General features: G+C 32.0%; 3 protein-coding genes and 1 non-coding gene across 5 annotated transcripts; 2 read left to right on the top strand and 2 right to left on the bottom strand.

The window, feature by feature from the left end:
• Positions 1 to 1,578: 1,578 nt before the first annotated feature.
• On the top strand, positions 1,579 to 2,697 carry LOC145607541 (F-box protein SKIP23-like). The gene has a single exon (XM_081663162.1). It carries the CDS (start codon positions 1,579 to 1,581, stop codon positions 2,695 to 2,697), a length of 1,119 nt encoding a protein of 372 aa, XP_081519288.1.
• Positions 2,698 to 3,669: 972 nt separating this feature from the next.
• On the top strand, positions 3,670 to 4,872 carry LOC145607539 (F-box protein SKIP23-like). Its single transcript, XM_081663161.1, has one exon. The coding sequence runs from the start codon at positions 3,670 to 3,672 to the stop codon at positions 4,870 to 4,872; it is 1,203 nt and encodes a 400-aa protein (XP_081519287.1).
• A 206-nt stretch (positions 4,873 to 5,078) lies between these two features.
• TRNAL-CAA (transfer RNA leucine (anticodon CAA)) lies at positions 5,079 to 5,162 on the bottom strand. Its single transcript has one exon. It is a non-coding gene; the product is annotated as a tRNA-Leu (tRNA).
• Positions 5,163 to 5,736: 574 nt separating this feature from the next.
• LOC145607962 (protein DETOXIFICATION 35-like) lies at positions 5,737 to 14,041 on the bottom strand. 2 transcript variants are annotated; one of them, XM_081663558.1, is made up of 7 exons: positions 13,088 to 14,041; positions 8,303 to 8,928; positions 8,006 to 8,062; positions 7,550 to 7,788; positions 7,338 to 7,364; positions 7,071 to 7,157; positions 5,737 to 6,260 (listed from the first exon to the last, which is right to left on the bottom strand). In XM_081663558.1, exons 1-7 carry the CDS (start codon positions 13,382 to 13,384, stop codon positions 6,256 to 6,258), a joined length of 1,338 nt encoding a protein of 445 aa, XP_081519684.1. In that variant the 5' UTR covers positions 13,385 to 14,041; the 3' UTR covers positions 5,737 to 6,255. The 2 variants fall into 2 exon arrangements, with proteins under 2 accessions (XP_081519684.1, XP_081519683.1); XM_081663557.1 differs by having other exon boundaries at positions 5,741 to 6,260; positions 7,246 to 7,364; positions 13,088 to 14,040.
• Positions 14,042 to 25,830: the final 11,789 nt, after the last annotated feature.

The following is a 25,830-nucleotide window of genomic DNA, read 5'->3' as shown; positions in this document are numbered from 1 at the left end:
TTTTTTTTTACTAAGTTTTCTGTTTTGGGGGGATTTATTGGTGTCGGTGGTGGTGTTTGAAGGTGGGAAGGGGCTGGTGTGATTGTGGTGGTGGTGGTGTTTGAAGGTGAGTGTGAGTATGGTGGTGGTGTTTGTAAGGGTTGTAGATCTGGTGGAGGTTTCGGTAATTGGGTGGTGTGGGTAGTGGTACGGGTTAGGTAGGCTGGTGTGGGGCTGGTGGTGTGTGGTTCTGGTGGTGGGGGGTTAGTTAGGGGCTGGTGGTAGTGGCGAACGGACGATAGTCTGATGTTGAGGTTAGGGATATTTTGGTGGTTGGAGGTGGTGATACGCCGTGCCGGTGGTGGCGCGGCGTGTTTTTTTAATTTCATGTAAGCAGTTTCCGACGGAATTGTCGTCGGAAAATTCCGACGGATTTGAATTCGTCGGAATTTTCCGACGGATTATTGTGGTGCCTGAAAATATGTTTCGACAGAAAATTCCGTCGGAATAGTGTTTCCGATGGAATTTTCGTCGGAAAAGGTCGTTTTTCCGACGAGCCATATTCCGACAACCATTTCCGACGGAATTCCGTCGGAAACACGATTTGCGACGGAATTTAGGGTGTTTCCGACGGAAATTTTCCGTCGGTATTAGCCTGTTTTCTAGTAGTGTGAGTTTAATACATTAATCATTAAACTTATGCATTGACAAAAGTGTTAAAAGGAAATGTGTCAACTTAAAAAAAAAAACACGAAAAGTAATCCTAAATCATATAACAATTTATTGGATAAATGTATCAACATGTGCTTTGAGAGTTTGAACGATAAGGTTACAATTTACAAAATGTAAAACCGAATTTTTAACAAGTGAACTAAGCTTAGTTTCGAGATGGTGAACCTCCCTTGAACAGATTGAACACTATTGGCAATGACCACTCCAAAATTTGTCCGAAATTTTAAAGATAACTACCGTAGAATTTTCATTTGAATTTAGTACATGGTATGTCCAACATAATTCATAACGCGAAATTGCACCTTATGAGATGTGATTGACTTGATAAAAAGTTAATAATCCTATAGATTTATATCATGTAGGATACAATCCTATCTCATAACAAGTGCTATCTTATAACATTTTCTATCACATTAATTATTCTATCAAATAAGATCATTAAATCATCCTTAATACTCATGCAACTTAAGTGTTTAGTAGCCTTATTATTATTAAAGTATATCATCTTTTTTGATAGCCTTTTCTTTGATGTATGAACACAATTTGATGCATTGATCACAGCAATCAGTTCAGATACAGAGAAAAAACATCGATTCGAGGTAGATTTAGGCCTTAGATGATTGCTTTCTTAGTATGTAACCATTGTTCACCTATATAATGGAGCTATGTATGCAATGAAAAGTGCAAACTTCCTCATATCTTTCTTCTTTCTAGCTGTTAATCTTCAAATATGACAACCACCAAAACCCCCTCCTCCTCCTGGCCTCTGCCTCTGCCTCTGCCTCCTCTAAATCCGATATTGATTGGTCAAGTCTCCCTCGAGACCTGCTGTACATTGTGCTAAACAAGCTCCTACTCCTGTCTGACATGATCATGTTTAGCAGTGTTTGTACTACTTGGCATTCTGTTGCAAAAAACGCGTTACAAAAGTTCAAATTCTGTCCTAACATGTACTTCAATCGAAACCTTCCTATGTTGCTTCTTCCATGTACAGAGAACAATGACTTCATCCGAAGTGTATACAGCATCAATAAAGGCGAGGTTTATGATCTTCAGCTTCGAGTTCCTTCCAATAAAAGAATCTTCGGGTCCTCTCATGGGTGGCTAATCACCCTCGATGAGGACTCTTTCGAGGTAATCCTCATAAACCCTTTCTATTTTGGTAGCAGCAACAAAGGGATTATTCGAATTCCTCAGTTTTCTGCAGCTGTGGAAATGCAAAAAGAACATGGTAATTATGGTTTTAATTCCGAGTATTTTATATGTAAAGCTGTTTTATCCTCTGATCCTGTTTCGTGTCCAAACGATTTTGTCTTGATGGTTATCTATGGTGAGATGAAAATGTTGGCCTATTGGAAGCCAAGTGCCGAAAATTGGACATATATTGCTTGGTCTCTCCCTGTATTCTTGGATGTTATTTATGTAGAAGACCGGTTTTTGGCAGTCAATACCTTAGGACAAGTTTACTCGTGTAAGATCGAAGATGAGGCCTACCCTCCTTGTGACTTGCAAATGGTTAGTGCTCCACAATTTGGTCTCTTAGGAACATTTTGTCGAAGGTACATTGTAGAATTACCAAATAAAGTTATATTACAAGTCATAAGGATGCTAAAGACTACTAGGATGTGTGCCTTAAGTAGTCCGATTATTACTATTGGCTTCTTGTTATTCGAGAATAAGGTGAATGAAGATGGTGATTCCGTTTGGTTTTTAGTTACGGATTTGAATGATGGTGCATTGTTTTTGGGAGATAACCATTCTCTTTATGTTACGGCTTCTAAGTACCCCGGATGCAGGGCAAATTCAATTTATTTCACTGATGATTATCATGATACGGATGCTATGCTGCTCAATCCGTACCAATTTACTGGCCCTCTTGACATTGGTGTGTATCGATTGGATGATAAATCAATCGAGACATTGGACATTCCTCTTCTGGAGAAATATCACATGCCACCACCAGTTTGGATCCTACCAACTATCTAGTGAAAATAGCGGCTTTAAAAGATTACATTCGTGTTTTAATTTAATAATAAACATGACATTATATTGAAGTCATATAAACTTTTAGTCCTATAGTTGATGTTAAAATCAGTCTGTAAATATATCATATTATCATCTAGTTCTTTTAAGTTGTCGTGCTATAAGCTTGTTCGCGATATTATCATTTGCTAGAATGCTAGCCATTTAGTTCTGTATAAATCGTTTCTCATATTCTTCTAAGTCCAACGTATCTTAAGAAACTCTCATTATTATGATGCATTATTGTGTTGATCTCCCCTGATTTATGAACTGCAACGTGTACAATGTTTTGACCAAGAATTTGAATGGAATTAATAACTTCTGATATACTTCCATATATATAGCATATTTTCTACCTTATTAAGCTTATATAATGCATCTGTTTAGTGTGAATGAAATCATAGTAACAAGTGTTATGAAATCATAAATGTGATGCTAATAATGCAATGTTCACACTTTGTAACGACTAGTGCATCAGAAATCAGTAAAAAAAAAAAATCAAGTACCTGATTTCATAAAAGTGGACTTGAGATGTAATTGTGCTGGTTCTTAACAATTAAGCATTGCATATCGGTTACAAATTAACCATTATCAGTAAGAAATACACGAGAACATACACTTCTAAATCGAATGCATCTTAGTGAACTGATCTTTCCTTAGGAAAAGTTCGGTATTAGGTTAGCCTAACGGTACGTGCATGTTTATAAAATTAATTCGTACGTAACAACAGTTTAAATTTTTAAACAAGTGATGATTAAGCACGTACAGTAATATTATTTGCTGTTACTTAGGATGTAAATCCATTCCAGCAAATTCTTTACTAAGCTTTTTTTTTTTTTTTTTTTTTTTTTTTTTTTTGTGTATATATATATGTGTGTGTATTTTCAATGTCCTGTACTCTTTCACAGCCTTTCATTTTCAAAACACATCTTAGCAATGTCTTCCCAAAACTCGTCTTCTGAAATGCCCAACTGGGCTTTCATGGCAGAAGATGTGCTTCTGCTGATCTTAAGCCACCTGCTGCTGTCAGACATCATTTCATTTGGCTGCGTTTGCAGTAATTGGTATTCTGTCTCTAAACGCAAACTCACATTACTAAACATCACTCCCAAAATGTCCTTCAGCAGACGCGCTCCTATGCTTCTGATACCAACAGATGACAGCAATGAGAATTCGCGCAATCTCTATAGCCTCCCTAAAGGAGAAATTTATGATCTGAAGTTATCAATACCTGTCAATAGCAGGTGCATTGGCTCTTCTCATGGCTGGCTTATCTATATCGATAGTCTGTCTTTCGTGATAACTTTATACAATCCGTTCTACTTTGGATTTAGCAAGGGAACCATCAAACTCCCTGCATTTCTGCCAGAAGGAAAAATCAATCCCATCCTTCAACGCGACTTCTATACTGATTTATACATCAGTAAGGCTATACTGTCAGCCGATCCTTTATCCTGTTCTGATTTCATTGTTTTGGTGATCCACAACGAAAGAAAAAGCTTGGCTTATTACAAGGCAGGGGATGCAAGTTGGATATACGTGCATGACCCCCGAAATGGATCCACCTTCTGTGATATCATATATAATCTAGGCCGCTATTTTATTGCACTTGATTCCAGGGGCGAGGCCTACATATGTAATGTGAATTTCAACAGCCGGGCTTGCCAGGTGATGACTGAGACTGTTGTAGGCGCGCTTGCAGAATCAACGCGAAGATACATGGTGGAATTAGATGATGGATTAACCATCCTGCAAGCAGTAAGGATGGTGCATACTCTGACTAATCCTGATGGTACGCCTTTTGTAGACACCATCTGTTTTCTGATTTACCAGTTGACGAATCATTCAGACTGGATAATGGCTAAAAACATCGGCAATGGTGCATTGTTCTTGGGAGATGACAGCTCATTCTATGTCAAAGCCGCTGATTTTCCTGATCTCATTCCTAACTCAGTTTACTTCACTGATGATTACCCTGATGGTAGTACTATGAATCGTCGCCTTCATCAGTACCAAGGCCATGACGACAGTGGTATATATGTGATGATGAACAAAATAATCCTGTATAATTATACACCGTCTCCTGAACCTGAGGAACTTCCTCCGCCTCTCCCTGTCTGGATCCACCCCACCATATAGGTGGAAGATCTATGTGTTGTTTTCAATAATGAATTTGCAAGAGTAATAAAAGATATCGCCTTTTTATAGTATTTGATCTCCATTTTTCAATGTTTGTTTTGTGCATAAATCTTTATGATTCTGGTATACAATTTTTGTTGATTGTATTGTGACACCAATTACACCATTTGTTTATAAAAGACATTAAAAAAAAAGGGATGATAAAATGTCAGAAGTGGGATTTGAACCCACGCCCTCTTTCGAAGACCAGAACTTGAGTCTGGCGCCTTAGACCACTCGGCCATCCTGACTTAGTGGTAATTACAGCAATTATTATATACACACTTTTATATAAAATAAATTGAAACAATAGTCAAGCACCTTCTTGTTAAAATATTGTTGAATTTATTCCTTAATATTCCTGGTGTCGGATTTAGTACAAGCACATTTAACTATTTAAGTGTATATGTAAAAAAACAAAATTACACAAATATTTATACAAAGTAAATCTTATAATAAATTATTACGGAGTAGCTTTTAGAATTTGTTCATTGATATTCAATTATGTAATTTACCCAAGTGATGGCATTTACTTTGTACAGTGCTTCTCCTTAAGTGTTCAGTAATTACCCTGACTGAATTACTGATGAGTATTGCTATTTGTAATTTTGGACTACACCATGGTAATTAATGTGCACAGAACACTTAACATTAATCTTTCAATAATCAGTTTCGTTCTAAATAAAACTTACATGTCCTCGACGTAGTGACTTATGGATCTCATCGTGTAAGATTGGCTACATTATGTTGGATCTTTAGGTCTGTGATTCATATTCTCTAGTTCAGAGTACTGCATGAATGAAGAATGCTAGAGGGGAAAAAAGGGATACCTCTACTATTTTATGATAGGCTCAATCTCAAAATATAAATGTTTAATTTCATGAAGATGTTTCGATTAAAGGGTGAGGATGAGATCGAGAGTAGATTGATTCCATATCTGCTGCAAATATGTGCAATAATACATGTTTAACTAAAGGAATTGCAGCTCAATTATGAAATCACAATAATTTCCAACAACGATCTTGCTTCGGCTTCTAGATTAGCAATGCCCTAGTTTAATGAGCAAATCTCCTTCAGAACAGCAGTTAGGAAAATGGAGTAGAGATCTGGTAACTTCACATTATGTGAAATAAACTTTTATTCTCACCAGCACAGTGATTGCAACTCTCTTAGACAACACAGCATTGGCAAGAAAGCTCCGGTCAAAAGATCCAAAACTCCGACAGTTGAACGTCGAGTGCATTAAGTCGACATCACTAACTATAAGTCAGTCATATGCTGTCAACAATCTTATCTGTCTTGATCTCCTGGCCACCCCACTTCCGCATACGGCTACTTGTTTCCTCAACCTGCACATTACATTCCTTGTAAATCTAAACAGAACATTTCGAGTAGGTGACAGCAGCCACTCCTTGTATTTACTATCAGCCACCAACTGCAACACAATTTTACCTAAGGTGGGTTTATTTGTTCAGATGCAAGTAAACAACCTTATAGTATGTGTAAGGTTCCAGTGGCTATAATAAAAATGCCGGAGAGATACATTACTAGAATATTAAGCTTGTCATTTTATCTCAAACTTCCATATAAGATACTCCACAATTCCACATAAGTATGTTAGAGTATTTAACATGTAATGACACTTGACACTAATTTTAGGGTTTGAAGTAAAACATGCAGAGCTTTTCATAATATGGCCACGTTTCAGATGTTTAACTTGGACCAGTATCTCATCCAACAGCAGAAGCCAAGTTTTAGGAACGTAGTTAAAGAAAATCCTAGACCACATAAGCCAAAAATATCTAACCAAGCAAATATGCAATTACTATACCAAGCATGGAAGTGTGATTTGTTTACATGTGAAAATAATAAACTTAACAAGGAATGACAACCATGAATTATGCCTATGACAGGCAGTTGATATAAGGGCTCTGCCACAAATTTCTGATTTGGGAGGTTCATGAAAACATTGCATGTCTTAAACAGTTAAACCTAAAAGCTATCTGGAAGCATCGAGTTATCCGACAATGGTAATTGAAGGGATTTTACAATGTAATAGATACGAATATCTATTCCTTTAAAACAGTTGTCCCCTGGATCTAAATGTGAAGAGCATATAATCCCTAAATGAAAGCAAATGAAAGCTTTGTCAAACTTACCTCTTTTGTCCAGTTTGTTCGGTAGAGAATGATGAGTAGAATTAACGTCTGCAGGGCAGTTCCAGTAATCATGCCCGCCCAAATGCCCTATTATCGATGGAACATATATCAGCAACTAGCTGGGATTGCTAAGGGAAAAGGAAAGGTCCATAATTGCTAAAGGAAATTTCCATACCATTACTCCAAAATCTGCTACATAACCAAGAATAATAGCAAGTGGTAGCCCAAAAGCATAATAGCAAGCTAAGTTTAGATTTGCAACAGTACCTTGCCATCCCCCTCCAACAGCCACTCCTACAAAAATTATAAGCAATTTATAATTGAATAAAGAAACAGATTGTTGACGGGTCACTGCTAAAACTTTGAGAAATGACTATTGTTCAGAATTCCATATTTTCATCAGTTGTGTGTTGCTTGGACAGAAACTCTGCTGCAAATTCGAGACATATAGAAAATAGTTATACATGTAAGTTCGATACCTGAAATGACAGGCTGAATGCTGTTAAGAACCATAGTCACACCAAGAAGCCAAGCTAATCTGGAAACTGCTTGCTGCAATACCTTGCTGTCAGTGAAAATAACAGCAAAATCGTCTCTAGCAACAAGGATGACCACCATGCACAAAAGCCCAATGAAGAGAGACTGGACAACTGCAACACAGACGCTATACTTGGCTGCCCTTGGATGCAGCAATCCAAGCTCATTTGATACACGAACACTAGAGTTAAGAGAGCAAAACCACTTCAGAAAATTAAAGATAAAAAATTTACAACAGCCAGTCATAGCATCTTAATCATATTTTTAAATAGTAAAGTAACAACTTGAAGTGCAAATGAAATTTTGAGTCAACATAGTCTCTTCTAAATTGCATAATCCAAGTAACAAAACAAATGAATTAAAGGCATCAATAGTTTCTAACAAAGTACAGAATTTACCTTATAGCAGCATTTATTCCAATGAATATCATAGCTTCTATTCCATTTATATTCATGCTGAAACAAAATTAAGTGAATTGCATTAACGACTTTTTTCAGGATCAAGAGGTATTTAAAGACATTAATCAAAGAATATCCAATATACAACTGTACATCTCCCCGATAACTGCTGTGCTTCAAAGGAATGATTAGAAATTTTGGATCTACTAATTCTATAATAAAAGGAAAAAGAAAGAAAAAAAACATTGGAGTGTACATTGGCAACATAAAATGTAATGCATTGTTTCAGCAACTCACCAGATAGATAAGGACCCTACAGCAATCACAGCATTTGAAAGGTGACCGGCTAGGAGTGTTATGCTCATCATATACCAGATTTCAAGGCAAAGCATAACAGCAGAGGCAATTGAAAGCCTAACAAAGGCCCATATCTCCTTGAAAGCTGCCCATGAAAACCCTGACCAAGAGTCCTTGCACCAACCAAAAACATATACTAATTGGGCTATTGCAACCAACCAGCTTGTGATGTTAAAAGCTGCTGCAGCCCCTAGTAGACCCCAGCCAAATACAGTAATGAAAAGCCAGAGAAGCACCACATGTTCAATTAGAGCCAAAAACCCAATCCAAGCCAGTACATCAACCTTGCTCTGGGCTTGTAAGAATTTTTGAGTAGGAAAATTGATAGCCAGAGAGAATAGCTGTGGTATGGTGAGAAGGGTAAACTTTCCAGCAAGAACAGCTATATCATGGTCCTGTCCTAGAAGCTTTAATAATGGTGCAGCGAAGACGTATACAGGTAACAGTACAAGACAGCTCATCAACAGGATAATCCAAGAGCGTTGCATGTAAATTCCAAGCATAAAAACTTGTCCGGCACCAAAAGCTTGGCCACACAATGTCTCAAGTGCGCTCCCCATACCAAGCTACAATATTCAACAACAATTTTAGATCCCTTTAAATCTCAAAAGATACAATTCTAGAAAAATAATGTAACATATCCAGTCCTTCAAGTAAGGAAAGAAATTTGATAAAGATAAAAGAAACTTAGATATGAAATACTTAATATTGGCTAACTGTATGCCCCCTAGTGTTTATTAGGTATAAGTAGTAACTGAGGCTTTCCGGGGATGTAGCTAGTGGTAACATTTCGATGATGAATATAAAATGTCTGACCTTTATTGCCATAATCACTTTGGTGTGCATGCTTATAACTTGCCATATACCCCATTTAAGATGTATATTTTATAACATATACCTAGATGGCCGGCCTATCAGTGCCATGCAGCTCAAAGTCAGCCCTAAGTCTGTTATATGTACATTTCTAGGAATTAAACTTGGATATTTCATGTACAATTCATGTACTTGATCCAAATCCTGGGTCAAGTATCCGTACCCATGTTGGAGAGTATAAGTGTATGCAAGGAATCAATATTTGAGGGAGGGGCAAATTAGTCATAGCCTATTAGGAGTGTCTTGGGGAATAAGTTAGAGTTAGTTATGAGACTTTTTCTATAAATAGGACTCATTAGGAGGGTTAATAATCATCCAGAAAATTATTGTTAAGCTTGGCTTAGTTTTGGGAGAGCTCCTTTCCTCTCGAATGAAAGGTGTATTGATTGAACTTTGCTAAACATCAATACAATCTATCCTTTTTCTTCCTCTAAATCCTTTTGTTATACTCTGAGTTTTCTTACAGGCTAGTTAATTCCTAGCAGTGTAGACTGTCTAACATGGTAATTTGAGATTATATTGAAGAATCAAAAATCAGTTTGGGCGTATTCAATGATCAGTTGCACTTATTACGTACTTATGAGAGAGCCCGAGGGCAATTAGTCATGTATCCCATAACAGTCTGAAACAAAATCTAGTACTCAAAAGCTCCTCAAACAGAATGTCTTATAAAGATAGAATGAAATTGACCAAGGGCATAATGAAATGCCATTAGTTAATTATAATTAGTTGCAGCAGGACAGCAAAAGGGTATATACTAGATTACTAGACATTGAAATGTGCTCAGACTGATTATAATATGGGCCAACCAAATGGTCCAAATGTCAGAATCTCGATTAATTCTCCAAAGACTTTAATAGCACAACACTTCCAAAGAAGAAATCTTGTCTTAAAAAACCATATTTTCATGTTTAGTACTACATCATAAGTTTTTCCACTTTACTTTAGACTCTAAAGTTGGATCCCACATCCAACTATCCAACGGGCCACTATCTTCTTCTGGTTATTTCACTCTCTTCAAACTTCATGCAAATTATAGACAATAATTCCATCAAGAGATGGAAGGAATCTACAAGTTAACTAGAATTTCATCTTAAATACATAGCTGGAGCTTCCACATTCTCGAATTTTACCATTGTTCATTTACCATATGCTCTTTGACATTAAGGAACTAAGACATGTATGGACACTGTCAAAATTAACAATGCAGTAGAAATATACCAGGTACTAAACTATGGTATGCAGCCATACATAACTTAGATCATCTAAATATGAAAACAGACACGGTCAAAAGCATGGACCACGTTCATGTACCAGAGACAGATGCTTATTTACTCAAATCCATCCCAGTTTGGCCACTAATTTGTGGACCAAACAACCATTTCAAATTTACAAAAAATTACAAGGTTGGCAAAAGAAAATTTACACAAACCAATAATCCTAACATCACAGGGCTTATGCCAATACAAGAAAACACTATTTTGTATATACACATAAGTGACAAAATTTATTTATATTACAAAAACAATGGTCCTTTAGCTGTTATGATTCATACTAGCAAACAATTTGTAGTTAGACAAAATTAATAAGTCAACCCAAGGAAACTCAAGGAAGGGAAGAGCCAAATTATGATTAATACTATAAGATATCTGTCAAAAAATTCCAGATGTCAGTATAAAGTAAGCTACTGACTTACTAGAAACAAAACCCTGATACTGGTAGTAGAGTTGATAAAACAAAAACTAATCTTCAATAACAAAACTTCAATTATGGTTGATAATATACTTAATAGAAAATTAGCGGTTACAGTGATATTAAAAGTTGATTAACACTTCATCTGTTTCGATATACAAGACACAGTATTTTCGAGGTAAAACTCTGATAATGGTTCATAACTTGATTGCTCTTTAGTATACATATGTTGATGATTATTATAAGTATGAAAATAATTTTCAAGTTGAATCAAATGGTAATTTTGTGGACTTCAAAAAAACAAAGTAATACTACTATACATAGTACTGTATATAAAAGTCAAATCTCAGACTTTATACAAAGTACAAAATAAAAGGATTACTTTTCATTTCTTATCACTTAATCACACATTCACACTATTGCACCCCAATGTCAATGAATGAAGTAAGGTACAGTACCTTCTAAATTCTAATGATCAAAATCATAGATAACGACACCTTAAACGAAGGCAAATAACAAACAACAATTAAGATTATGACTTTTACACCTTATATAATTTCATAAGGACCCATGAAGAATTGTAACAATAGCACAAACAACCCTTACCAACTCTAAGAGTACAATGTCGGCTAATAGTTGTAAGTTTTCCATAATAATAAGTAATCATTAATTCATTAACACAATGACAAAAACTAAACAAATGCCGAATCAAAAATTAATTACCATCTTAACCAGAGTAATTATTTTCGATTCATTATTATTTATTTACGGATCTTTAAGACATTCTATACATCACAATGGGAAACTTTGAGTATTTTCTTAGAAAAAAATATGTACTATAATCACATATAGACATTATTCTCCAATACTATTAGGGGTCATTTGGGGATAGTTTTGCAATGGCTACACTAAAATTGTGGCTATTATAATGAGTGAATCTCAACCCTTCAATTTATAAGACTCATCTTATCCATTCATTTAGTTGACTTTTAAGATATAAAATTAGTTTGTTTTTTTTTTTTTAAATGAATGCAGTAAATTCTTCGTTTTAGTTCGAAAAAATATGTTTAAGGAATGAATCCCATTGGAAAATTCTGATAAAATATCACTAATCTGATTTGACGAGTTTTTAATTCACTTCTTCAATTTCTTCTATTCTTTTCTGTAGTTTAGTTTTTGCCGAGAAACCTAAACATATGGTGTTTAATTGTTTATTGCTATCCATACGTTAATATTTCGATTACACAAAAATAAATTGTCGATATTAAAGATCACATACTAATGCATGTTTGATGGAGATTTCATTGGTTTGATCTTATGAATTGCAGGTATATCATTTGTTCTCCAGATCAACAAGAATACGTGAAAAACCGTTTTGAATCAAATCATGAAAAATACAAACTTAATTTGTTCTCCAGATCAACAAGAATACGTGAAAAACCGTTTTGAATCAAATCATGAAAAATACAAACTTATATATATATATATATATATATATATATATATATATGTTTTCTTTAAAAAAAAAAAAAACTAAGTCAATTAGATAATTAAATGGACAGGATTGATTCTTTAAAATAAATGGTCTAGATTAAAACTTATTACAATGACCACAATTTTATTGTAGCCGTTGAAAAGTCATCCGTCATTTGGCTAACAAGTATTCCGTAGTATGGTTTTGAAATCATGAATGAAATCAGGGTAGACACTTCGTTAGCATAAAGTCACGCTTTAAATTTTGGTTGGAAAAAATTGATAAGAGAGAAAAGTAGAGCGATTATCACCATATGTAACTATTGGCGTGAGATTAAAAATGTAGTGCCGAGTTAAATTGTTAACATGAGATTAGAATTGTAGTCTCCTAACCAAAAGTAGCTAGTAATGAACAAATTTAAAAGTGTCGAGTTAAAAAAGGAAATCGGGACAAACAAGACAAAAGGAATACGAGTTAAATTTTGTGAATCAACAACACATGGTATACGTGTTAGCGGTGTTCCCTTACCAAACCAATACCTCATACCAAAATTCCGCGAACCAAAACCCTTGCACTTACACCATAAGACATATCACACATCACATAATCACGACAACATGAAACCAATCAATTTGTCAAAACAACTAACAAAACCAAAATGAAGAGAAAAGTTAAAGAGTGAAAACCAGAAATCCGAAGGAGAAAGTTCCGATAACAGAGAGAGAAATGGAGATAGCAGAAAGCTCAAGGTCTCCAATATGTCCAACGAAGATATTAGTGAGCGAATTAGTACCAAACTGACATAGTATATTGAACACTAATGGACCACCAATTTTCCACAGTTTCACGGATTCCGACCAATAAACCGACGTCGCATCCTTCAAACTCGTTACCGGTGGATAATCTCCGTCTTCTCCGGGAACATTTACGGCGGCGATAATCGGCTCCGACGAATCAACGCCGTTTAACAACGGTGCCTCCATTTGGATTTCTGATTTTTGATTTTAGGGGAGTTTAATTTCTCTCTCTAAAAATAAAATTAAAAATAAAATAAAATGAAATGAAATGTGATGTGTTGGTTAGTTGTGTTTTGAGCGGAAAAAAGTGAATAAATAGAGAAGGCAAAATGAGCGCCGAAGGAAGCTGGTATATCGTTGGGAGGATTTAAGGGCGAGTAGTTAGAGGCTATGGACTCTATTTTGTCACGTCACGTGGATTCTTGTTATGTTACATTACAAAAAAAAAAAAAAAAAAAAAAAAAAAAAAAAAAAAAAAAAAAAATTATTGTGGTTTTGATATTGTGAATATATTTATACGGGCCTGTTCATATTTAATTAATTTCAGTTCAGTTCAGCTCCAATCAGTTCAGTTCAGTTCAGTTCCAATCAGTTCAGTTCAGTTCAGTTCAGTTCCAATCAGTTCAGTTCAGTTCAGTTCAGTTCCAATCAGTTCAGTTCAGTTCAGTTCAGTTCAGCTCTTAATTTCCCTCTCACATAAAATATTCATTTCAGCTTAATTCAGTTCAGTTCAGTTCAGTTCAGCTCCAATCAGTTCAGTTCAGTTCAGCTCAGTTCAGTAAATATGAACAGGCCCGTAGTCTTCAACTTTGATTGTCAAATCTATTGTGTCGTTTTTATTTATTGCTCTTTTATACCCAATGTCACATTATTAATGTGGGCAAATAATAAAGGCCAAGGTTGGTATTTGGTCAATTATATGATTTTTGTCATTTTGAAGGTGACAACATATCGTTTTCATTTTACATATACGAGTGTAATTTTATATTTCTAATTTTTTTTTTTTTTTGAAAGAAAAAATATTTCTAATTTAAAGCATGTTTACATTTACTTAATTTCAATTCAGTTCCTAATTTCCTTAAAGAAATTGCATCTTTTTATTTCAGGGGAACACGAAATTAGTCAGTAAACGTTATGTATGATCGGAGTTTCTTATGAATTTTGGTTTACATTATTAGATGATTAACTAATACGAATAGAAGATTGATAGATAGTACGATAATATGAGACAAATTATAATAGTAATTAATTGCTTGAATGTAGCTGCGCTTAGTCATCAACAAAATTTGTTACACATGGCCTATAACAAACTGCTATTTTTATCATCATTTCTTATCAATTCCCAATACAAATAAACTAGATGAAGCCCTTGCGATGCACGGTTTGTTTGAATTTTTTTTTTTTTTTTTTTTTTTTTGGTATTTATGAGCTAAAATTTGTTATATATTTAGATAAAATTCCTAATATTAAAAGATAATATTTAATGTTTAATTAATTTAAACTTAAAAATTTCATTCGTCAATTTTGCTTACGTGACATTTGAATTATTTAATTCTAAAAGAAATTAATAATCTCTTATTTAATTGGCTAATACTAAGAATTATAATCCTACATGGCGCGCTAAGAAAATTAGATCCTACGTGGCTCTCTAAAAACTCGGGGAAAAACTCCCCTTTATATATATATATATATATATATATATTAGATTTCTTTTAGGTATATCCAAAAGGATTGGTGGGGTTGATTTTAAAATTACTTTAAGTGATTTAATTCCTCCATTTAAATCCATTGATTATAAACTCTATGAGGAGAAATTGTAATTTAAAAAAAAAGTAAATATAAATGTGTAAATATGATAAAAATGTGGGAGGTGATACGATAATTTAGGGTTGCTAAAAGTAAAAATAAATCGAGATGTTAACACATTTCGATTTTCAAAATAAAATATGAGCCGAACATTAATTTTATGGTGAAACAAATCAAATATTGTGAAACTAATAATTGCAGATGTTACTCCGTAGTACGGAATATAGGTTAAGATGTTTTCAAACAGAATGTTGCAAAGTTAGCATCAATGATCAAATGTTATGTCTAAACATAATTGCAAAGGAGTAGTATTTTTAGAGTTTTACTCAATACTTAATTTTGCAAATAAGTCTGACTTTTTCAGATTAGGAGAGTTTCTTTTTCAACAGGTAATTAGAATGAAACTATGCCAGATTTTGTTTTCAAATAAATAACATTTGCCATTTTATTGTGTTGCTTTCAATCCCCAAATTCTGCCCAATTAGGCAAAAGTATATCATCACTTGACAGTCTAATTTACCCGATTTTATAATATTTCATCCCGTATCATCTTTATCCTATATTGATGTGGAGTATATATACGTAAATTATTATCATATCTTCTTATTGTAAATTTTACTTTTCTAGAAGCCAATTTAATGATTACGTTTTTTTTCTTTAACCTATGCTACACAAAAAGGGAAACAATTTTCACACTACACAAGAATCACATAATTTTTTTTTTTTTTTAAAAAAAACCAAAAATTAGCTACAAAACATCCATAATTATTTTCATTAGAGATCATTGCAAGAACAAGACATGATGAATAGCAAATGAAGCCAAGAAATAGTCATATGATCAGATTCAATGAAATCAGCACTATAAATATTACAAAATACCTTACCTTTAAAGTTTGCAATTTTCTTGAGACAATGACCTTTGTTATCACGAGGTTTACAATAATACATCAATAACTTACGTACTACTACATTATATTATCAGTTGTAAATTAAACTTGTGACTAACAGTTTCAGAAATTTTGTATCATTACTCTTTAGGAAAGATTTTTACCGAAATTTTTTGGATTTCAAACTATTGGCAAGAATGATGCAACATATTCAAGGAGTACAGGAATAGCACGCTGCTGGAGAACAAGATTTTCCTTAAAAAGAAGACGTATTTTAATACTTTTATATGATTAAGGGTCTGTTAACATTTACTGAACTGAGCTGAACTGAACTGAATTGAACTGATTGGAATTGAACTAAACTGAACTGAACTGAATTAAGCTGAAATGAATAATTTATGGGAGAGGGAAATTAAGAGTTGAACTGATTGGAGCTGAACTGAACTGATTGGAGCTAAAATGAACTGAACTGAACTGAAATTAAGTAAATGTGAACAGACCCTAACTTGCTTAATTAGATAGGATGGAACACGGGCAATATCTCCCTAAAAAAAAAAAAAAAAGGACAATAGTAACAATCAAGTATCCTGACACTTTAATTTTTCATTAAATGAGTTAGATTAGTATCACTTAAAATAAGGTTTTAATTGCAGACAATTGAATGCAAATCATTCATGGAGTAATCAATTGTACCATAAACACAAAAAACATCACTCATTTTTATTCTTCTCATTTATAGCTCTTCAAATAAATGAACAAATAAGGAAATAGTCTTTATTGCCCCCATACAATCGATTGTACAATAGAAATTATACCATACTTATTAAGACATGTTCACTTCAGCTTAATTTCAGTTCAGTTCAGCTCCTAATTTCCTTCTCTCGTAAAATATTAATCAGTTTAGTTAAGTGCAGCTCAGTTCAGTAAATGTGAACAGACTTTTAGTCTCTATCTTTGCGAATTTGTGGAAGTTATTCTCAAAGCTGATCAAATAATATTGGGTATAGAAATATATCTACAAGTTTATTGTTAACATTAGTTTAATCCTACAGCACCACATTAGGTAAAAAAAGAATAATTAAACTACTATACCTTACTAATGTCTTACAATTAACGGTCTATAATTAGTGAATTACAATATGAGTCTCTTGTCTCTCAATTAATGTAGAGGACAAAGTTGTGTATATAATCATATCTTTAGCACCGACTAGTGTCCTACTCCCAACCAGAGAATAATTTAATGTTGTACAAGACCAATTTGCATGAATAGGATTCTTATATTAAAAAAAAAATAAATAAATAAATAAAAATAAATAAATAAAAAAAAAAAAAAAAAAAAAAAAAAAGATAAAGTGAGACAATTAAGCTAGGCTAAGCTCAAGTAGTGTCGTAGTGAGCCTGTCTAATATTAAAGCATCCTTGCAAATGATAAATGTGAGGGAATGGTCTAGCTAAGAGAACATAAATGTATGTATGAGCATGAAATGACAATTTTATTACTCAATATGGGGTGATTGATTAATTATTTGAACAAGTATAACTTCGTATGTATGAATCTTTCATCTTTGTGATCAATTTAACCTTTTCATTTATCTCGGATTTTTTATTATATAGTACTCCCTCCGTTTCAATGTCCCGTATAGAATCAATCACAAAAAAATAAGAAAAGAAAAGTATTTGGAATCTAACATTAAAGTCAAAAATAATTAATAAATAGTTTTGCCTTATTTAAATTTTTTTGATTTTTTTAGGAAACTGTCAACCATAATTGCATATTTCAAGGGAATAAAAACTATACTTAGAGTCATGTCATCAATGCACAATAAATTAAATTAACCAATCAGAATTTAATATGTATGAAATAGGAAATAAAAACTAAGTTAAAAGTGGAATATATTCAATATGGGTAGATATTTTTTAAACGCCCAAAATAGTATATGGGACTAACAAAGTGAAACAGAAGGAGTATGAAATATGAATAGAAGTTAAATATCAAACACTGAATAAGATTAAACGATATATATGATACTCCGTAATATCATATCATTAACTTGTTTTTATTTTGGGGTGGATATTTAATTACTTCTCAGTGTTCTCACTATCAATAACCCAAATGCTATACTACTTATTTCATAAAATTTCATACACGCTGCTGTATTAACCATTCTAAATAGTTGGATACTTTATTAACCCAATGCAAAGCATTGATGTTTTAGACAGAGACCTTCTTTGGGCCTTTTCTGATATCTGAAGCAAATACAGACATTAAATAATTTTGGGCCTTTTCATATCATAAACAAATCCAGACATCACTTCATTTTGGGCCTTCTCTGTTATCTTAAGCAAATCCATATATTGTCAATACTCTTTCAGTATTTTCAAATGAAGGATTTATGTGGGATACTAAAGAAGAAAAAAGAAAGAAAGAAAAAAAAAAACTAGAAATTATATTATGTCATGAAAAGAGTCACTTTTAAGATAAATAAATAAATAAATAAGAAAAATATATTACAGAGTATTTACAAAAATAAAATTCAACTAATTGTATTCTTTTTTAAAAATAAAAAATAAAATAAAATAAAATAAAATAAAATTTTAAAAAAAACTAATTGTATTCTTCTCTCTTAAGGTGTTTTTTTTATATTATTATTATTACCTCCGTTAACTTTAGTTGCAACAAAGGGGAATTATTTGTGAGATATATAAAATTCATTTGTTGCAACTAAAAATTAATGGGTTAGTATTTCTCACAACTATGAGAAATTGTGTGCCTATGTAATATTTGTGAGATATAAAAAATTATTACCTCCGTTAATTTTAGTTGCAACAAAGGGGTATTATTTGTGAGATATAAAAAATTCATTTGTTGCAACTAAAAATTAATGGGTTAGTATTTCTCACAAGAGTCACAACTATGAGAGATTGTGTGCCTATGTAATATTGTTGGGCATAGAAGTTAAGCTTGGATTGATAGTCCAAATACTCATGATTCAAGATTTATAATGTCTACCCAAATGTTGTAGTTGGGTAGCATGGATTGAGAGTGAAACCATGAGGAATTTTGTGAAGCCAATAAGTCTATTATGGACCCAGGCCCAGTTGTTAAGCCTCTAGTGGCTATCTACACTGACCCAATGGGCCATTTGATAGGACCACGAGAGCCCAAAACAGTCATAAGCTCACTTCTAAGGCTCTTCTATTTTACAGCCTCATTGAAGAAAATTACCACATGTAAATTATTTTTGCATGGAATTTATTATGTTAATGAGAATTAAATTGGTTAAAAGGATAAAGACATTTTATCTGAAAATTAATGTTGTATTGACTAAAAAAAAGCATTTTTTTTTAATCGGAAAATTAATGGTAATATACCTTAGGTCAATCCCATAAACAACGTAAAGCCATCTTGATAACAAGATGTATTCCATAATAATAACTTAAATTAGAGAGTGCGGCTTTTCGGCAAACCAATCAAATAGGTATAAAATCTTAAGATGATATAATGAATATTGAAGTACATATAGTTTGCCTCACAAATCGTTCATGTGGAACAATGATTAGATCCCTTCAAAATGGTCATCAAAAAATAAAAAATAAAATAGTGATGTTATTATTCATATAATTATATACTATGAAATAAATTGTTCTTGATATAGTAGTATGGTACTACACTACTAAGCTACTACTATAAGATGTGTTAATTTGAACTTATGCTCTATCTTTCTCATGATACCCTAGTGATAATAAAATCGACAAGCCGCATATAAACCCATGACCTTTATAGCTTTATAAAATTATACCATTAATTATTTAAAATATCTAAAGAGGTCTTTTTATATCTTTGTATTATTTTATTATATGAACGCACCAATGATCAATCATGTCCAATTATAAGTCATGGGTATCTCAATAGATTATGCTTGCTTTTTATAAATAAAAAAAATGAATAATTAAAAATTATAAGGGTGAAAATATTGGATTATGCTCTTTTACATTAATGCGTCAATCATATGATACAATTACAATGAAATCTATACATTGTGGTTCGAGTGCTTTTGGTGCCCATTACAGCTGGCGCATGCATTATGACTAGGCCATTAGGGATTTAGGGTGCGTGATAGTTAGCCTAGTTGACTTGAGAGGTACTAATAAGCTTAGTTCAATACCTCGAGTCGAGATGCTTGTGAACATAGTACGTATTTACTGGTCGGGAACAAAACGAAGAATCAACATAATTAACAATGAAAGATTAAACTTTGAAGTTTTAAGCGTAATTACTGTGTGTTTTCAAAATTGTGTTTTTTCTTCATAAATTTTCATTATCATTGTCAATAGCATTGTCTAGCTCGTTATAGTGAAAATAAAAAAAACTTTTTAACGCATCTAACATTATCATGGACATTGACATGAACCTTTCCTTACAATTTTTAATTTTAGATATTAATCCATTCTCATCACCTCGATTACTAACCACCAAATCAAACAAAATGATGAAAACATAAATTAAACTATAACTAAACACTTTAACACTTCCCGTAAACTACAAAACTAGAATAACTAGCTTATTAAATAGAACTAGATTGGTTTAGATTAGTTGTTTATTTGGTGAAGGATATACGAACTCTTTTTATTTGGTACGTAAGTAGTAATCGTAATAGAGAGTACGCCGTAGCTTTTAACACTTTAGCATCCAAGTTGCTATAATAACATCACAAATTTTATCTGTGAACATGATTCGTTTATCAAAAGAAGACCCACATTCATCAATTTTTTTTTAGATATTTGTGGATGCTATTTCAACCAACACTATTTTTTTTCAACCAACACAATATTCTGCCTATAATTGTATTGATCCTTCTAGTTATGCCGATTTAAAGACCTTATGAAAGGGAGAAAAAAAAAAAAAAAAAAAAAAAAAAAAAAAAAAGTACTTTATATACTTAATTATCTACTTGTGTATATTGTTGCAATTATAAATTAAAGTATCAACTATATAACTATATTCGTATCATCAAGCAGCTTGTTAGTTTACTTCGGATAATCTAAACAAATTTTGTCTAAACTTATTGTAACGCGTGTTATTGTATTTATTTATTTATTTATTTTTTTTATATTAGCTTATTTTCTACGGAGTATAATAAACTTAACTTGAATAGAATAAGGTCATAATCTGATTTACTGAACTGAACTAAACTGTATATGAGAGAAGGAAATTAGGAACGGAACTGAACTAAACTGATTGGAGCTGAAGTGAACTGAAATTAAGTCGAAGAGAACAGACCCTAAGTCCCTAAGTAAGCAAATTTTAGGATCGAGGGGCAGGTGAATTATTAAGGGATGACAATAGACCAACGCAAATCTCATCTTATCCGTACGTACATCACTACCAATCTGGCTTTGATTTCAAAAAAATAAACTTTTGGGATGTATTAATTAATTAAAGGATCAATGCAATACTAACCATTAAAAAACTCTAATTTAGGCTAATACTCCGTAATGCAACTTTGATTTGCAAGGTTCATAGAAGGATCATAATACGAGTATAAGCTGGAAATAAAAGGTGTTTAGATGTGACCCTTCATGAAACATTATACATATAATAATAATGATTTATGGCCCTTTCTTCCGTCAACCAGTAGTTGTTATGATTTTTTTATTTTTGGATTTCATAAAGCAATTACTGTATCATGATCAGCCATGCTAGTGAGCCACCAACTTACCAAAAAATTAATGCGTACTATTACCTGTAATTTTGTACTCCATACTTTAGTAGTAGTATTATACGAATGAAGTATTATACCGAGTACGTGTTTTTCAATTAACACATTTGACCATTACTATCTTTAATACTCCGTATGATGTTATTACAAAATCATGAAGAAAAATAATGGGTATTTGATCATGAATATATACATTAATATGAGAATAATAAAACTATCTTTGTTATTGATCATTATATATACGCCATATATAAATTAATATAAAGGTTTCTAAAATTTGAGCACGTGATGAACTAGAACTAATTTATTTTAGAACGGGTATAGAATTGCAACACCCACTCTATCATGAAATATTGAAATCTATGATATATTCACATAGCCCGATAGCCCGATACACCAATGTTTTATGTACTCAATACTCATGCCATAAATGACTAAAGTTTAATAAAATGAGGTTATACATGATTATAAAAATTATTCCAAGGCAAAGTTATCATATGAGTTTTGTATGGTGTGACAGTTCTGATAACTTTCTACTATTCATAAAACCTTTTATGGAGTGAAAGTGAAACACATTTGTACAATCATTTCTTTTACATAGTACAAAAAATTCAATTATTCAATTTAGAAACATATATACGGACTATAAAAATGAAATCTACATGTATAAAAAAAAATAATAAAAAAATAAAAAAAATTGTATAATCTGTGTATCTTCTTCTACTATGTAGCATTTTTTATTCTCTTCTAGGTGCGTATCCTTTGACTTTCGTCCAAAGAGTAGTATACAAGTATTAGTTTATTGTTCTAGTCCTTTATATGACAACGATTGTGATTAGGGAGGATTTTGTAAACAAATTAAACGCGCTAATTAACATATTGTGAATATTAAAAAAATACAAAGAAGAATGTATTTTATTTGTTATATAAATAGTTTAAATATGCTTCATCAAAATGTTGGGTACAAATTTGTTCAATGATCTCGTCTTTTTAATATTTACACAATCAAGAACTTTGATATTCTTGATGTTAAAATCAATGTCTTCTTGTAAAAGTATAAGATTTTGTTAGCTTTCTTAGAATCTTGTCTTGACTTTAATTTAAGATAACCCATTAATTTAAAGTTACTGTACTAACTAAGCCGTGTAAAATAAGATCAATGTTGATAATGAGTGATGCATTATCAACATTGATCTTATTTTACATGATAAAGATTACACCTTGAAAAAAAAAAAAAAAAAAAAAAAAAAAAAAAAAAGTCTAAATTCAAGTACATGATATGTATTAATGTATACTTCCTCCTTTTCATATTAGATAACACATTATAACTTTTGACACTATTCACAACCTTTAACATAGTCATACGGGGGTCTTGTTAGTTTTATCTTAAATACATTTTTAATTATCAGAGATATTTACAGATGAATTGTTGCATTGGCAAATGTGATAACTAATTTGGAACAAAGATAAGTACGAATAGATGTCCTATTGGTCCATAACTTCTCACATGTCAATCCAGTCCATGTTAGCGACCTAATATTAAGAGAGTAATGGAAAAAAGGTAAGAAAATTCCATCCCTTAGGTCCTTAAGATACCCCATAACAGGGATTAAACCCCCCGATCTTAGGACTGTAGTTGGATACATACAAGTATATGCTAAGTTTGTACATGATTTTTTTCCTATTCATAAATATATATATGAACTGATGAGTCAATAACAACTTAAATCTGGAAACATATAAGATTGGAGCAAGTAACATTAAGTTATAGATTTTAGACTTCCTAACCAATTAATCTAATCGACATCCGTGATTAAACCAAACGCGGCATGTACTTCACAAAATAAAAAAAAACACCACAAGGGTGTTTGTGGGGATTAAACAAACTCAAAGCCGCAAATAGAAATAGGGTATGTCCATGTACTATGTTTGTAATGAATTTGCGTGTACAACAAAGTGACTTAACAAAAAGACAGCTAAAGAGCACCACATAATTTCATATTCATAACCATTTCTTAATGAGCTACGTGGATCAGTTTTCCAAGTTGGATTTCAAATTAAGAAAAAAGGGGTTACTGGTTTTTATTTTCTCAGATATTGTATAATTAAATTTTAAATTATTAATAATAATTCTAAAAAGTTATGTGTGATATATCTTTCAATGTTGCAACCAATGAGAAGCTGAAACGTAAGATGGTTTCTCTCACCTCCATTTTGGTGCCCTTTTTCTGGTGAATCTGGCTAACTGATCATTGCAAACTGCCTAAGATTCTGGAATTTTGTCCATTTTTTTGGATTTTTAGGGGCTGGCCTTGTGATTGTAATTTTTCGATTTTTAGGGGCTGCCTAAGATTTTTTTTTAAGAAATAATCTAAGTAGTTTAAATACTTATTTAAGCAAAAAAAAAAAAAAGGTTATTTTTCGATTTTTAGGGGCTGCCTAAGATTTTTTTTTTTTTTTTAAGAAACTTTCTAAGTAGTTTAAATACTTATTTAAGCAAATAAAAAAAAAACCTTATTTAAGCAACAAATATTTGTAGAATTGTTAAAATACACTTGTACATCTAAATCATTTATACTCGTATTTATGTTACAGTATACATGGAATAATAAAATAGTGACACTATGTAGTTCTATTTATTTTTACGTGGAAAACTCATAAGTTGAATTATAATAAATTTCAATATATCAATTGAAAAAAGCTTTTACGGGATAAAATCTAAAGTATACGGAGTACCTGGCTATTGAAATTTGAATATGAACTATCTCCAAAATTGGCACTACCCAGAAAAAAAAAATTGAAAAGGTACTTTCATACAAGTACTCTTTTTCTTTTTTTATTTTTTAAAATTTTTTTGAACTATCATACAACTATACAAGTACTCTATGATACGGAGTAAAAATGCTGTTTTTATTTTATTTTACTTTATTTATTTATTTTTTATTTTTTTTTTGACCTAGCATAACAAAGTCAACTTTGATGATGCTTCCACTCTCATCTTCTATTTCCCATTTGTTCGTGAACTTCTGACCTGGGATTAAACTGTCAAACCAAAGTCAATCATCATCATCTAAAGTCTAAACTCACACTAATTGTATCAAGCTAGTACATCTCAAAGGACAATATTAATACTCGTATTATTGCTACAATATATAAATTCGGAGTAATATTTTACAGAGTAGTATACTACTGTATTGAATTTTTTTCTCAGTAGACATAGATAATTTTATTACCCAATACGTTTCTCAAAAGATATGTTGAATTTTATAATCGTGAGGTGATATAAAGGATGCAAAATAAATACTACGGAGTACACTAGATGATTAAATACTTCGTACATGGTACTAGTTTTTGAGGAACTTAGTAAATTAATGTGGATGCTCAATGTTCAAAATACCCTCCCTTCCCACCCCTTCTTATCCTTGATAGGGTAAGACACCAAACTAATTAATCACAATTAGGTAGTACCCTAAAATGTCATTTATTAAGCTTTGCTGCTTTGACCTCCCAAATAAACACAATATACATAATTTGGTTTGGTTTGGTTTGGTTCTTAGTGATATTTAAATAATGAGATGAAGAATCTATCTTATTGGATAAAGCATTATTAAATTATTTCCTCGACTCCAGCACATTATAAAAGCTAGTGCCCGGTTTAAGTTAATTAGTTCAGTAAAATATTGTTGGATAAGCCTCAGTGAATATGTATGTTTTGGCTACTCTATTTGTTTTTTTTTTTATTTTTTATTTTAACTTTGATTACCGCGTATAATATAAAATACCGTCTAAAAATCTTGCGTGGACCTGCCACAATAATGTTATTGTGGATCTAAGGTATATATACACGTAACTGACATTATATCTAATATAGTGACCCCTAATTTTATTATAGTAACCTTATTTTTAAAATAGTAACCTTTTAAAAAACTTGTGTAACCCTTAATGTTATTATGAACTTTAAGTACAACATTATGTTGAATAGTGACCTAATTTTAACATAGTAATCTTTATTATTTATATTGAACATTATATTAAAAATTTCATTAAAAATATTAACCTCTTATAACTTTTATAATGTCACACTAACTTTTATTTCAACATAATAATTTTTATTTCAATATAGTGACCTTTTTTTTATTAATGAAACAATCATATAGTCTCTAGTGTTAGTGGTCCACAATAAATTAGTGTGAACCAGGTTCATTTGAGAATTTGTACT

Source organism: Chenopodium album, chromosome 23, assembly GCF_948465745.1.
Source record: "Chenopodium album chromosome 23, dcCheAlbu1.1, whole genome shotgun sequence".
Lineage (NCBI taxonomy): Eukaryota > Viridiplantae > Streptophyta > Magnoliopsida > Caryophyllales > Amaranthaceae > Chenopodium > Chenopodium album.
This window is presented reverse-complemented; position numbering and strand designations above follow the sequence as displayed.

What these genes read in the sequence shown, in the direction of transcription:
- LOC145607541 (XM_081663162.1), top strand. Translation starts at nt 1,579, where the DNA reads ATGATCATGTTTAGCAGTGTTTGTACTACTTGGCATTCTGTTGCAAAA.
- LOC145607539 (XM_081663161.1), top strand. Translation starts at nt 3,670, where the DNA reads ATGTCTTCCCAAAACTCGTCTTCTGAAATGCCCAACTGGGCTTTCATG.
- LOC145607962 (XM_081663557.1), bottom strand. Translation starts at nt 13,384, where the DNA reads ATGGAGGCACCGTTGTTAAACGGCGTTGATTCGTCGGAGCCGATTATC. An exon ending in TAGCAGATTTTGGAGTAATG is followed by an intron (nt 7,158 to 7,245) that starts GTATGGAAATTT and finishes CATCGATAATAG; the next exon opens with GGCATTTGGGCGGGCATGAT. An exon ending in GAACAAACTGGACAAAAGAG is followed by an intron (nt 6,261 to 7,070) that starts GTAAGTTTGACA and finishes TGTAATGTGCAG; the next exon opens with GTTGAGGAAACAAGTAGCCG.